General features: G+C 46.5%; 1 protein-coding gene across 1 annotated transcript in view; it reads left to right on the top strand.

The window, feature by feature from the left end:
• ZCCHC14 (zinc finger CCHC-type containing 14) overlaps positions 1-15,124 on the top strand; it is a 49,682-nt gene extending 34,558 nt beyond the window's left edge. The window contains exons 4-13 of the mRNA XM_058034292.1: positions 2,315-2,386; positions 2,591-2,700; positions 4,637-4,731; positions 4,822-4,876; positions 5,337-5,610; positions 6,867-6,958; positions 7,919-8,046; positions 8,340-8,480; positions 8,550-10,016; positions 11,044-15,124. Of these exons, the coding sequence (XP_057890275.1) occupies positions 2,315-2,386; positions 2,591-2,700; positions 4,637-4,731; positions 4,822-4,876; positions 5,337-5,610; positions 6,867-6,958; positions 7,919-8,046; positions 8,340-8,480; positions 8,550-10,016; positions 11,044-11,099 (2,490 nt within the window). The 3' untranslated portion in view covers positions 11,100-15,124. The remainder of the gene's footprint in view (positions 1-2,314; positions 2,387-2,590; positions 2,701-4,636; positions 4,732-4,821; positions 4,877-5,336; positions 5,611-6,866; positions 6,959-7,918; positions 8,047-8,339; positions 8,481-8,549; positions 10,017-11,043) is intronic.
• The last annotated feature ends 122 nt before the right edge of the window (positions 15,125-15,246 follow it).

Below are 15,246 nucleotides of genomic sequence, written 5' to 3'. Positions count from 1 at the left end.
TGAAGTCCCAAAGGTGCTGTGAGGTGTCTTTGGGAGAGAAACTTCTGGGCTTTCTGCCTTTTTAAGCAGACAAAGAGTAATTGAATCACTCCATCAACAGGGGGCTCATTCCTACACTTAAGGAAACCTCAGTGGAGCAAGAGCTGGGGGAGCTGACTGGAAGGGGATTTCACCATGGTCTGAAAGTGCTGTGTGAGCTGGAGGCAGCTTGGCCTGGGTGGCACTGGGAGCAGTGCTGTGGCACAGAGAGTGGCACTGACAGTGGCAGTGGGAGAAGTGCTGTGGCACAGAGTGACAGTGACAGTGGGAGCAGTGCTGTGGCACAGAGAGTGGCACTGACAGTGGCAGTGGGAGCAGTGCTGTGGCACTGACAGTGGCAGTGGGAGCAGTGCTGTGGCACACAGAGTGGCACTGACAGTGACAGTGGGAGCAGTGCTGTGGCACAGAGTGACAGTGGCACTGGGAGCAGTGCTGTGACACAGAGTGGCACTGACAGTGGCAATGAGAGCAGTGCTGTGGCACAGAGTGGCAGTGGGGGCAGTGGAATGAGTGTGCCTCAGTTTCCCCCTGCTGCAGCCTGGGTTTGCTCCCATCCCACTGCAGGGATGAGTTCATTGTTCATCCCCTGGAACCTGGGGCATTGGTGCTGCTGAGCAGCTGACAAACTGGAGTAAAGTATTCCAAAATTTGGGATGCACAGCCCAGAAAACAGCTTTGGTTTGTTTGATGAGACAAAGTGAGGGATGAGAAAAGGAGAAACCAGAAGGAACCCAATTATCCACGACTTTCACCAAGTTATTCCTTAAAACTCCTCAGCATCTGTTGGGATTTTGGCAGCATTAACCTCTGCAGGGCTGGATTCATGGAGAATGTCCCAAATTTGCTGAATCCCCCAATTGTTCCAAATGTCATCAATCACAGGATTTTTCCAAGGGCTTTTCAAGCTCTGTATGAAGCTTGCAGTTGTCTCCACTCCAATTAAGATCTCGTGAAACTTCTTTTCCTATTACAAATTTTTCTATAAATAACAGAAATTACTGTACCCAGTGTTTGCCTCAACAGCTTGAACTGAGGGAAGAGCAGAGACTTCAGCTGAGTTGATAAATTGCTGTTTGCTGGGTTAAAAACCCAATTATGGAATGGTTTTGTTTTGTTCAGGAGCTTGGGAATAGCAGGTCAATGGATGGAGCAGTTTAGTGTTTGCAGTGCTATTGTTCCCCCCATTTACAGTTCACATTATTGTTTTATAAGTATTGAAAATTCAAGTTTAAGCAGAAGTCATGACAGTTGTTGAGTTATTACAGAACTAGAAAAAAAGAGAATATTTCCTGTACTTTCTGAAATTCCTTGTGAATTAAAAACAAAAATATTTACCACAAACTTAAAAAAAACCAACCCACAAATTTGGTAAAACTGCTCAAGTTTCTGTCTTCTTTTTCCCCCCTTTTTTTTTGTGTAACAGCTCTGCTGAGAGGAAATTCCTCCCTTATGTAATATATTTTGAAATCCTCTCCTCTCCCCACTCATTTTGGCAGCCTTTGGATGGCTGGAAAAACTTTGTGTATGTTTGGAGTTGTCATTGAAACGAATGTCATGTGAGAGGCTGCTCTGTGATCCCCAAACTCCCACCCAGCTCCTTCCCCCTGGATCCAGCTGCCTCCAGATGCTCCAATGGATATTTTGGATCCATAGGGATTCACCCCTGGCCTGTCTCATGCTGATTTTCCAAAAATCCTGATTTTTGGCTTGATTAAACCTCATCTCCCAAGGAATAAATGCTTCAATATCCAAGGGTGTCATGGCTTGTGTGGGCAGAAATAGTGGATATTCCCTTTTTTTAGAGCATGGACAAGATGGAGTCTGGAGCAGGAGCTGCAGGAGGGTTTTGCCTGGATTTTTGCTGCCATTCTCAATTTTTCTGGCATATGGAGTTGATTAATTAGCAATAGGCAGCTTTGTGTGGGGGGAGCTGTTCCTGTTGGAAAGCAGATCCTACAAACCAGCTGTTTTCTTTAACAATAATGAGGGGAAAAAATTCCATTACTCCGTGGTTGCTTGCTTAACTCTGGATGTCTGCAGGGTGTAAGGGCTGTGTAAACTCTGAGGGGCTTTTCCAAGCACCCAGAGCAGTTGATAAATGCAAAAAACAGCAAGAATTGGGCAGCAATTTTGTCCTTGTGCACATAAAAAATGTGTTTCCTTCTTGCTGTCACCCATCACAACATCTGTGAGGGAGAGTTGATACCAATTAGTGGATTTTGAGGAACCAAATTAAATTAATTACTAAAGCAAATGCTTCTTGCTCCTCCCCAAGGTCCTGTGGTCTGATTCTTCGGTGACGTTGGTAACCAAATCTTCTGCTGAAGTGACTGAATTCATTTCAAAGGTAAAGACAATAAGAAAAACACCTTGAAAAGGAAAAAAATGTTTTGTCCCTCTCTCTAATTTTGTTCAATGATACTTCTCAAAATGTGCCAAGATAATTCAGATTGAATTTCATAAAATATTTGATTTATAACAGGCAATGGCCTGAACCTGATAGAAATAACAAAACTTTTCAAGTTTAATTTGTCATATCCTCCCCCTTTAGCTGTCTCAGCTGTATCCAGAAGAAAACTTGGAGAAATTCATTCCCTGCTTAGCTGGTCCAGATTCCTTTTACCTGGAACGGAACCACATGGACCTGGAATCAGACCTGAGGTATGCTGGGATCTTGTGGGGTTTTTGTCTTGACACTGGGCTTCTTTCACTGAGAAAAAGAAAAAAAACCCAGGAAATAGAAATATTATCTCCATATTCTAAATTACTTCAAAGAAATTAGAGCCTGATCCTAAGCTTTTTTCCTGGATGTTCCATTAATTTCAGTGCATAACAATTTTTCAGGAATTCTTTCTTGAGAAATACAGATGGTAATAATATTCTTTTTTAAGCTGGAGAATTGATATTTCCTCATTCCTTGTGAAGAACAAATAGAGGATCACTGGCTTTGCAAAAGTTTGTTTTGGACTCAAAAATAACCAGAATTGTTTAAAACAACCACTCAAAACTCAGGAAAAAATAGAAGCCTGAATATTCACCCATCTGTACTGAGGAATGGGTTGTGGGGATTTTTTCTCCCCTTTCACAGAGTTTTTATTTTCTCATTTTAGCTTGTCATTTTATTGAGGTGTTTATTTTACTTTAATATTTAAAAGTTAGGTATGTATTTAGCTATTATTAAAAGATTACATTTTTGGAAGCCTTTAACAGCTAAGAAATTTTTTGAAGTCTTACCTTGTACTTCCTCAAATTATCACAAATCATCTGGCCATTATTTAATATAAAGTATATTTTTAGTGTCATAATCTGTGGCAGATCACATCAGGTTTCTCTTTCTAAATATAATTTTCCTAGGAAAATAGGAGTGACTCAAATTCCTTTCAGCTTCTACTGTCTTTATCTACACAAAACAAGATTATTGTAATATTAGTATTATTCTGATCCTAATATGTTATTATTATAAAATTAAATGACACTTTAAAATATTAATTACTTATTATTTCTTAGAGCTTCTCCTTTCCACTTTTTTTTTTCCCTAAGCCATGGTGGATGTTGGTTTTCCATAGGCAGCAGCCAGCAGGTGCAAGGCTGGATTGTTTTCCATGGCAGGCAGCATTCCCAGGGCTTGCTGTGCTCCAAGGAGAGTTTGGGAGGCTGCAGGGAATGTGTGTGCCTGCTTGGGAACAGCAGCCTCTGCAAATCTGGGTTAATGGAGCAGCACCTGCCCTGCCAGGGCTCAGCTGCAGCTCTGGAGCTGGGGAGAGGCTGCTCCAAGGTGCTGCTCTGCTGTGAAATTCAGCCCTGAACTCTGGGGTTTCCAGCTGGGAAACACCTCTGGGTGTGCAAGGTGCGAAGCTTTGGGAAATTGGATTTTTTTGGTGGAATCCAAGAGTGGTTTGGGTTGAAGGGAGCTCAAAGCTCATCCCATCCCACCCCTGCCATGGCAGGGACACCTTTCACTGCCCCAGGCTGCTCCAAGCCCCAGTGTCCAGCCTGGCCTTGGGATCCAGGGGCAGCCACAGCTGCTTTGGGCACCTGTGCCAGGGAAGGATTTCTCCCCAATATTTTATCTAAATCCATCCTCTTCCAGCTCAAAGCTGTCCCTCCTTGTCCTGCCCCTCCATCCCTTGTCCCACAGCTCCCTGGAGGAGCTGGAATGCTGTTAAAGGGCTTTTTTCCCTTAAAAGAGGCACAGGGAAAACGTGACAGAAGTTTTGCCCTAAACTGCCAGACTCTGCATCTGCTGTTTATCTCCAAGAGGAGGAAATTCAATAACAGATCCATCTCTATTTTATATTCCTCAGGTTCCAGCATTTGAAAGGCAATTTTCAAGTTTACATTTGAACATTTTCTGCCTTAGGAATGTTCAGGGTTGCTGAATGAGGGGTCTTTGCTGAAACACTCACCAGAGTGAAAACAACCCCGGGGTAACAGGGTTTGGTATTAAAAATAAGAATATCCATAAATTTCCAGAATTCAGGATTGCATGGTGTGTTTCAGCTTTTCAATTTCCAATCTGATTTCCAAGTGTGTTGTCCAGAGTGCAATCTGATGGATTTGGGAGGCTCTAACAGAGCAGGGCCTTTGTTTGCTGCAGGTACCTGGCCCCGTTCCCTTCCCATGTGGTGAAAAACGACCACGTCAGGAAGTTCTTCAGCACTTCATCTCCCTCACAGCAACTTCAGAGCTCAAGTGAGTTGAAATAAAGTTTAAAAAATATATTTTTTTTTGTACTGCATTTCATAAACTGATGCCATTTGTGACTCTGTTCCTTGTTTGCAGATCCTGGCAACCCCTCCCTGTATAAAGTAGGAACTACGCTGGGAACATCTGGAAGGTGAAATATTTATCTTGTTTAAACTCATTCTCTTAAAAGGCAATTTTCATGTCCTCCAACAAAACCCAGACCCTCTTCAAGGAGCCAGTATTGTGGCTTCCATATGGAAAGATTAAAAATTTCCATGGGATTATATTTGGGCATCTTTACTTCTTTTTAATAATGCAAAGGCTGTTCTGTCAAGCTTTTGTAAATCACAGAGAGGCAGCAGAATATTTCAGATCTGTGATTAGTGAAGGAAATTATTGAGGGAAAATTCTGTTTAGGTGGAGATCAGCTTCACCCTTTGCCAGAAGTGCTCTGTTACTGAGCTGTGGAGCAGGGCAGCTACAAATCCATACCTTGGCTCTAACTGGGGTGGTTTTTCCCAGAATTTCTGTGAATTTTTCCCGATTTCTGTGGCTGATCTCTGGGTGTCACAGCTCATCCAACTAACCCCAGGCCTGTTCCTGTTTTGCAGACCTATATGTGGGGTGGCTGGAATCCAGAGTTCCCAGAGCCACGTGCAGCACGCGGGCGCTGCCCCGGTGTCGCTGGCGCACTGCGCGCACTCCGGCGGCGCCGGCTCCGCGCTGGGCTACCGCTCCCAGCTGGAGAGCTCCTCCCCTGCCATGCTGATGTCTTCCAGCCCCCAAACCCCTCAGACACAGGAGCAAAACGGGATCCTGGACTGGCTCAGGAAGCTGCGCTTGCACAAGTATTACCCCGTCTTCAAACAGCTCACCATGGAGAAGGTAGGGCAGGACATGGAGGGGAGCAGGCAGCTTTGAGTTATCCCCACCTTCTCCAGGCTGGGAAATCTGCACTGAGGGTCACACCAGTTTCTGGCACTTGCTGGGGAGGTTTTCACTTTGTGAAAGCAGTAATGAATTGATGAAAACCTTCTTGCTGTTCTCACTCTGTGTTATGTCCGGGGCTGTCCAACAGCTGCTGCTTCTCCCAGGCTTCCTCAAGGAGTGCTTGGAGATCCAGCTGGGATGCTGCCTCAGGAGCTCTGCTTGGCTCCCTGAACTTCCCTTTGTGTGCTGCAGATACCTAAATATATTGATTTTTCTTGATTTCTGCTTCTTGATTGATGTTTCTCCCAAAATATTTGGTTATCCTCATTTTAAGAACTAAATTTTCAGAGACTCGTGGTATGAATATGAACATGAGTGAGTGAGGTTTGTTTCCTGCAGAAATTCCTGTGGAAAAATCATCTCATGTGTCTTTGCATTGCAAGAGTCCCAGATCACACCTGTGTGTGCTGGATTTGATCTCAATGAGGTTTTGGAGCATTTTCCCTGCTCCAGTGGGAGATTCCTTGTCCTCTGTCTTTTGGCCTGGAACGCCCTCCAGTGGAGGGAGGGCTTGGGCTCAGCTTTGTGCTGCTTTGGAATATTTTATGGATTTAATTTCAGCCTCTTACCAGAGGCTTCTGATTTAATTTTCTTCATTATAAGAAGTGAAATATACTGTGGTTCTTTTTTCTTTAATAAAGTAGTAAAACTCTATATATTCCACTGTATTTTTAAAAAGCAAATATTACTATGCATACTTCACTGGCTTTCATTTTAATTACATTATAATATAAATGTCTGTATCTATCTCTATATTTTATTATTAAATTTACTATTGGTGTATATTTTTACTCCACTTCCGTGGTAAATGACACACTGGGAAAACTGGAGTGATTTTCTAAGGTCCTTAAATTCACTGATAGCACCAAGTTCTGTTTTAATTTAATTCTATTTGAATATGTACACGAGTTATTTCATCTTTATTGTGACTGGTTAATACAAGCACACACCTAATTAAATTAAATCTGCAGGTTTCTTCCTTTCATGTCTGTCCCCCACACTTTCCTTTTACACTATAATTGAAAACTGGAGTAGAGACTTTCTTTGAATTTAAAAATGGTTTTAAAGTTGGCTTTTGGAATTTCTCTTCACTAAAAATGGGAACAAGAATATTTCAGGGTATAAAACTGAACATATTTTTTCTTTCCAAGTTTCTGAGTCTTACTGAGGAAGATCTGAATAAGTTTGAGTCCCTCACCATGGGAGCAAAGAAGAAGCTCAAGACCCAACTAGAGCTGGAGAAGTAAGTGAGGGCTGGCTGAACTTCTTTTATGGTCAAAAAATGCTAATTTTACTTCCCAGAGCACAAACCTGCTATGATTCCCATGGAGATATGGATGATTATTATCTCCATTACTAAACAATATTTAGCACTTTCTGGTTTACTGCTGCCTGGTCAGGGTTGTGATAAGAATACCAAATCTTTAAATTACAAAATACACACATTGTGTTTAGGTGTTTTTAAACTTATATCACATTTCTTGCAAAGATTTTGGGCTTCCCATCCACTTGACATTGGTGGGAGCTGTTGGGTTTGCAAGCCCAGGGGATGCATTCCCAAAGTCAGGGCTTTATTTCCTAGCAAGTGACAATTTTCTGGCTCCCATCCATGTGGATGGAGCACAGCTACTTCAGGAGCTGCCTCAGTGTCCCACAGTGACCCCGGGCAGCTGTGACAGCCCTTTGGGGACACTGATGCAACAGATTGTCCTGGTTTTTGCATCTCCACTTACAGGAAAGTGTTTATTCTGCAGCTACTGCTGTTCCTTCAAAAGCAATTAGAAATCCAAATCTCTGCCCATTTTTCAGAGCTCCTTGGCAGCGTTTATCAGCAATCTTAGTTTTTCCAGAGTTTGTTTGGAAAAGGAGAACTTGGGGCTGTGTTTGTTTTCTCTTTGGGTTTGGGATGTGCTGACATAATATGTGACAGAATTTTAGAGTTTAGTCAGGGTTTGATGATGTTTTACCCTGGACAAATAAGAGCATAGTGTTGTAATCAGATGGCAAATAGTCCAGCCCTAACTGCTGGCAGTTCTGGTCAGCACTGCTGTGATTTCCAAGTGTTTCCATTTGAAATGGGCACAGCAGCAGTGGATTGTTCAATGGGCTTTGTCTGCTCTGGGTTCATTCAGAAATGGATTTATTTATTTGTGTTTAGCCAGTTTCTGTCTCTTCATGCTTCTCTCCATCCATCACCCTGTAGGGAGAAGTCAGAGAAACGGTGCCTAAACCCCTCCACACCTTCCTCAGTGACCAGCAGTGGGGTGGCCAGGGTTCCCCCCACTTCCCACGTGGGGCCCATCCAGAGTCTCCGGGGCAACCACGCTGCAGGTGAGGGGAGCAGGGGACACTGCTGTGCCCATGAGGTGACAAGGCTCACCTCATTCCTCTGCTGCTGCTTCCCCAAGCTTGATCTCCCAAAAGCCATTGGCTTAATGGGGAGCAAGCAAACTGTCTGATTTTGGTGATTACTGGGGGTAATAAAATGCGATTTTCCCATGGCTCTGGTGGGAACGGGCAGCCGCTCTGCTCCACCTGTGATGTGTCCCTGTAAATGCTGAGCATGGCCTCAGTGTCCTGCTGAAGTGCTGTCAGTGTCACCTCCGTGTCCCCTGTCCCCGCAGAGCTGCGAGTGGACGTGGATCAGGCAGCCCACCCCCTGCCCAGGGAGGGCAGCTCCTCCGAGTACTCCAGCTCCAGCTCCAGCCCCATGGGGATCCAGGCGCGGGAGGAGAGCTCGGACAGCGCCGAGGAGAACGAGAGACGTAAGCTGAGCCCCGCGGCCGCGCCCCCTGCCCCGCCCAGGGCTGTCCTCACCGCCCCTCTCCCCGCAGGCCTGGAGCTCCACCTGGACGCCTCGGACAAGGAGAAGCCGGTGATGCTGCTGAACCATTTCCCCTCGAGCTCTGCCAGGCCCACGGCCCAGGTGCTGCCCGTGCAGAACGACGCTGGCTCGGGCCCTGGCGGGCACCACGCGCTGCCCATGCAGATGCTGTCCCCGAGCCCCTCACACATGGCCCCCATCCGCATGCTCGGCTCCGTGCACAAACCCGAGCGCGGCTCTGCCGACATGAAGCTGCTCTCGTCCTCCGTGCACTCCCTCTTGTCTTTGGAGGAAAGGAATAAAGTGTCTCCCGGCTCGAGGGGCAGCATCAAGATGGAGAAGGGCTTTGGGAACGCCGTGGTGGATGTCATGTCCGCGTCCTCGCCGCACCAGCCCCTGCAGGTGCTGTCGGGGGGTGCCGAGAGCAGCTCCCCAACGTCCACCATGAACTTTGGGCCTCGCACCAAAGTCGTCCACGCTTCCGCTCTGGACAGAGTGATCAAACCAGCCCAGCAGCCAGGACTCATAGTGGAGACGAGCACTGCTGCCACGGTGACGTCCAGCACAGTCTTCCACGTGGCTCGTCCGCCCATCAAACTCCTGGTGTCGTCGTCTCTTCCCACCGACTCCTCCATGGCCGGACAGACTTCCTGCTCCAGTAATATGCAAATAACGGTGTCCCCTGCAATAATCAACCCCCGGACTGCTCTGTACACAGCCAACACCAAAGTTGCCTTTTCTGCCATGAGCAGCGTGCCCGTGGCGCCCATGCAGGGCAGCTTCTGCGCCAACAGCAACGCGGCCTCCTCCAGCAGCCACCCGTCCCCGTCCTTCACCACCATGGCCAACCTGCCCAGCTGCCCCGCGCCCAGCTCCAGCCCCACGCTCTCCTCTGGCGCCGACAACAACTTCTACAGCAGCAGCAGCAGCAGCAGTAGCAGCAGCAGCAGCAGCGGCTCGGCCGGGAGCGTGCCCGTCCCCAACCAGAACCACCATCACCACCACCACCAGCAGCCGCCGCCGCAGCCCCCCGGCTGCATGGTGTGCAGCTCCTGCGGCTGCAGCGGCAACTGCGGCTCCAGCGGCATGACCGTCAGCTACGCCAACTATTTCCAGCACCCCTTTTCAGGACCTTCCATGTTTACTTTCCCTTTCCTGCCCTTCAACCCCCTGTGTAGCAACGGCTACATCAACACGCAGCAGTACAACAGCAGCACCACGTTCCCCGTGGTGCACACGGCCTACAACAGCGGCCTGGCCCCCGACTCCGTCATGGCCGGCCAGTCCACCTTCGCCGTGCCCCCCATGCAGAACTTTATGGCGGGCACGGCCGGGGTGTACCAGGCACAGGGGATGATGGGCAACGGCAACGGGTCAAGCCACAAAAAGAACGGGAACCTCTCCTGTTACAACTGCGGGGCCAGCGGGCACAGAGCTCAGGACTGCAAACAGCCACCCATGGATTTCAATCGGCAAGGTAAGGGCTGGGGGGACACACGGGGTCCTTCCCTGCCTGTAGAGTTCAGGCTGATGTTTCCAGCCTTTCATTCCTTTCTTCGGGATTGTTTCCTTTGTGTCAAGTTACGGCTGATGTTTCTTCAAGTGGCTCATGGCTGCATTTGGATGACCCTTTGGAATGCTTGTCTCTGGGTTTAGAGTAGGATCCAATCCAGAGTGTGGCCTTGAGACCAGCTCCTGGGGTCTGATGGTGTCTTGGAGTCTCTGGCTTGTAAAAATATTTTGTTATTAAAAGTTGATGGTCTGAGCTATTGGCAGATTTTAGGCAGTCCCATGAGGAGGACTCAGACGAGGCCCTCAGGTGTGCTCTGTGGGGTTGGCACTGTTTTTTAGGGAGGGAAGAAACCTCAAGGAAGGGAGGGAGCTGCTGTGGACAGGTTGCAGCAGAACTGCTGTAGCTGCCTCTGCATTGTCAGCCAGATCAGCTTTGGTCATTATTGCAAGTTCCCCTGGAATTTTAGAAACTGAAATCTCTGATCCTCTTCCCTTCCTCCCAACACAATAACCTAAATGAAGAATTGCTGTTCAAACCCTCCTGTGAGGGTAGTCAGGCCCTGGCACAGGTGCCCAGGGAAGCTGTGGCTGCCCCTGGTTCCCTGGAAGTGTCCAAAGCCAGGTTGGACATTGGGGGAGCACCCTGTGCTAGTGGAAGGTGTCAGAGTTAGAACTGGACGGGCTTTAAGGTCCTTTCCCACCCAAACCATTGTGGGATCCTGTGATTCCATAAAACAAAATTGTGCCAGCCCTAAAATTGCACACTCAAGCTCCAGCAATTCATCGCACGGCTAGGAGGTTGGTTTGGGAGGCTATAGGAGGAGGCAGCAGGTTGGTTTGGGAGGCCGTGGGAGGAGGCAGCAGGTTGGTTTGGGAAGCTATAGGAGGAGGCAGCAGGTTGGTTTGGGAGGCCGTGGGAGGAGGCAGCAGGTTGGTTTGGGAGGCCAGGGGAGGGACTGCTGTGTAACCCTGTGTCCCTGTCCCTGTCCCAGGTACGTTCAGGCTGAAGTACGCCCCTCCCTCGGAAAGCCTGGACTCCACAGACTGAGCTTCCCCAGCTGGCCCCACGATGCTGTAAAGCCATGGAGAGCGACGGAGATCGAACTGCAAAACTGAGACGTCCAGTTGCTGTTAAGCTTAATGTATTTTTTAATCCAAAGGTGCTTTACTTTATTAGACTAGGTAGAAAATCTAGCGTAGGGGTGCAGCCAACCCAGTTTTGATTGCCAAATTCAAGCTTTGTTGTTGGAACTCCTGACTCGGTGTCCTCGGAGCGATGGATGGACAGATGGATGGATGGATGGATGGTGGAGCTGGCCAGCTGCAGTTCCTGCTGGAAGTACAACATCCCCTGTACTTTTTTGGCTGGAGAATGTTGCCACAAATGGACTTTTCCAAGGTGAAAGGCCTGACTCCAGGGCAGCTGTGTTCTGAGGTGGAAGGTAGGAGTGGCCAGAAGGACTTTGGCACCCCTGGGCTAGGTAAAATGTCTACTTTTTTTCAAAAGTGATCAGGCACTAATCTCTGGGATTTTTAAGGATTGCACTACAGAAGAATGTAAAACTCTTCAAGCTTTCTGCACTTTTAGCAGACAGTGTCACTCTGAGACCAGTGCAAGAGGCAAAGAAGTTCCAACCTTTACAAATTGGCACCAGCAGGCTTACGGGACTTAATTCCACAATAAAAATCCTAAAAAGTCTCTTTTTTTCCCTTCCAAAAGAACACACACGGCAGTTTCGGTTCCTTCTGGAAACAAACTCGTGCTTCATTGTCTCACCTATTACTAGCTAGTGCTGGCTTCCCAGCACTGGAATAAACTTAGTTTCCAAGGGTCCAAGTCCCAGAGACTCCAGTCATAAAAGCTTCAAGGATATTTTCCTGTAATACACAAAACCTTTACGTCCTGTTACTGTATATAGGTCTCTTTCACAGAAACCTTATTATTCTGCTTTTGTAAATGAATTTTAAACCATCCTAAAAAAAAAAAAAATCAAACTAAGAACTCTGGCAGCAGAGTTGATAAGCTTTTGCTTTACTTTATATAAAATACCCTTTGGCTCCTACCCCAGGATTCAGGAGTGGTGGGAGTCAAACATGTAAAAGGTAGTAAAAACTTCATTATTATCAAGACTTGGAAGGATTTCTTGTCGGCCTCCTTCGTTGCAGTAGGTTGTAGATGAGTAGCTTTGGTGTTAACTACTTAGTCCATCATTTGTGGGTGACAAATCTAAATTAGGACTCGAGAGGAAGCCAAACCCATCTCGAACTGCTAATTTGAAACACTTTGGTCCTGTCTGGTTGAAAGAAGATCCTAATCCTCATGGCTCTCCCCCCTGGGAATATGACAGCATTAAATGGGTGAGGCCTCCTCTGTAAAAGTGTCTGACAGAGAGAAATTTGCATCCTGTAATTTGGGAGACACCTTTAAAGTCTGAAGCCTTGTTTACACTCGGAGGAATTCCTCACGGCAGGATGAATCCATAGGATTGGCTTGGGAAGTCCTCTGGCAGCAGGAGGGTGTGGAGCTGCCCCCAGGAGCTGGGGCTGTGTCAGGGGGGAGCTCAGCCCTGCCTGGGCCCTGCTCATAGGAAAGGGACATTCTGGGCCATCCCTGTGTCCCTGCCTCTCCCAGGGCAGCCTCAGCCTGGTGGCATCACGAGCAGCAGGAGAGCCTCGGGAATGTGGGTGGGCAGAACCCAGCTGGGCCAGGGAGGGATCCAGAACCTCAATTTGCAGAACAAACAAACAAACAAACAAAAGATACTTTTATTGCTATGCAATAAGAACCCCCTGATTTGTGTATCCCCAGCCCAGCTCCCTGTTGGCTCTGCCTGCGTTTGAGGACGTTCCCTGTGTTCCCATGAACAACCTTCAGACCTACAACACTAAAGGGATGAAAACTGACAATGCAATTTACTTTGCCTTAATGAGCTCAAGACAATGGTAGGAACAGTCTGTCCCACTGCATCATGCCCAAGGAAAACGTGCAGTTCCATGTTTACTATTTGCAGCTTTGAGGGTCTCTCCAGTGGCCTGGAACATGTGCTGAAAGCCAAACTTAGTGTTATTATTATTATTATTGTTGTTGTTATTATTTTTTTCACTTTTTTTAAACAGTATTTTAAAATTGTATTTAAAGAAACTGTATTTCAACACACATGTGAGTGTTCAAAAAACCCTCTTGAAACAGCAAAAAACAGCAGCAGCAGCAAAAAAAAAAAGTCATTTCTGTACCAGTTGTGTTTTGTTTTACTGCCCAGGGCTGGGCACAGTTGTGTCTGATCTTCCTCACAGAAAAAAAATCATATCAAAAGGACTGTAAAACTGAATGTCTGTCCAGCAAATTGTTTCATTCCTTTCTCCAGAGCTTTCTTTAGGATCCTTTCCTGTGTGTAGAGTTCAGGCTGATGTTTCCAGCAAACTGTTTCATTCCTTTCTTTGGGATTGTTTCCCTTTGTGTCAAGTTCTGGCTGATGTTTCTTCAAGTGGCTCGTGGCTGCGTTTGGGTGGCGCTTTGGAACGGTTGGGTCTGGGTTTGGAGTAGGATCCAATCCAGAAGGACCTGGAGGCAACACGAGTGTCCTGAGAGGAAAATCTGGTGAGCCAGCAGCAACCTCAGAGCCTTCCCCAAATCCCAGCGAGCTGGGGCTTCAGACCTGCCAGTGAACACCCTCCACTCTGAACCCACAACAACCAAAGTTGGTAAGTCCGAACAGAGCACCTTAACTCCATAAAATTATCCTTAATCTCTTCTTCAAAGGCACAAATCCATCTTTTTACCCCTAAAAAGCAAGGCAGCTTGGGTGGGAATAGTAGAGTTCCAGCTGCCCTGCCTGAAGGAACCAGTTCTTAAACCCTATTTTTGTACATTGAAAGATGGAGATTTCAAAGAATGTTATTTAGCCCTATCTTTGTCCTGCAAGTATAAAAAGAATTAGTTCTCCAGATGGATTTCACTGTGGAATGGGAATAATTTTTCAGTGTAAGAGGGAAGGGAATCCCCAGTGATCTCCCTGCAGGGGCAGGAGAATCAGTGAGGAGCCTTTCCCAGGGGAGGGAGCAGTGGGTGGGGCAGTTCCAGCTGCATTTTCCATTTGATGATGGAAAGACTCGAAATAGGATGGAATTTCCAGTGAACTCCTCCTCACCCTGCAAATTAAGCATTAATAAATATTCTGGGCTCGACCCTAACAGGGAGTGCAGAGAGGGAGGAGAGGGAAGTGAGATACTGATCAGAGGGTTCCACCTGACTTTTATTGAAAACCACATATGAACCAATACTAAAGTTTATCAGAACTGGTTTTTATCCAAACCAGCTCTGTCACACTCAGTTTTTTGTGAAAAATTTTCATTAAATCTTCATTAAATCTTGGCAAATTAAGCACCAGACTTCCCAAAGGAAGAGTCCAGCACCAGGCCATGGCCATGTCCCCAAATCCCAGAGAAATCCTGGGATGAGCCAGGCTGGGGCACCAGGCACAGCAAAGCTCCTCCCAAAGTCCTGCAGGGGAGCAGAGCTGTGCCAGGGGGACCCTGGGAGCGCTGGACTGGGGCTAGTCTGGAACACCTGGAAATGGGATGAATATGGGCAAATCTGGACAAAAATCCACATATTGGAGTTTGTGAGAGTAGGAATCACTTTGGCTGGTTGAGGCCCACAGCTCTTGTAATAAACCCTTGGAATTACCCATTTGTTCCCTGAAATTTTCCTGATGTACACAAGAACTGTGTTGGTACTGAAGCAGAAAGCAAATCCCGTGTGTTTTCAAGTGCAGATTAACAGCTTCTCTTGGACATAACTTTCCATTAGGAATGAAGGAAATTCCTGCTCCATTTGAGCCATTTCTTTTACTTCGATCACTTCTAGTATTACAAATTCTGCATGTAACTTTATAAATATTTTAAATAGTTTTGTAAATATTTAATATTCAGCTAATTTGATTTTGAATTGTAAATGTCAAGTATTCTGGTATTGGGATTTTTATGTTTTATTATACTTTGTTAAAAGTTAAATTGTACATTTTTAGAATGTTTTTATCTGAGTAAATTTAATGTATGGAAAATAAAGAGTTAAACAGAATCCCTTGCTATTGGCTTTCCTTTTAAAGGGATTCAGCTGTGTGGGGGCTTCTCCAGCTTGGCAGTAGCAGAGAATTATTTTTAATTCCTTTAATTATTTTGCTGTGAAAACGCCT

This window comes from Melospiza georgiana, chromosome 14 (genome assembly GCF_028018845.1).
Source record: "Melospiza georgiana isolate bMelGeo1 chromosome 14, bMelGeo1.pri, whole genome shotgun sequence".
Lineage (NCBI taxonomy): Eukaryota > Metazoa > Chordata > Aves > Passeriformes > Passerellidae > Melospiza > Melospiza georgiana.
The sequence above is the reverse complement of the archived record's forward strand: the minus strand, read 5'-3'. Positions and strand labels throughout refer to the sequence as shown.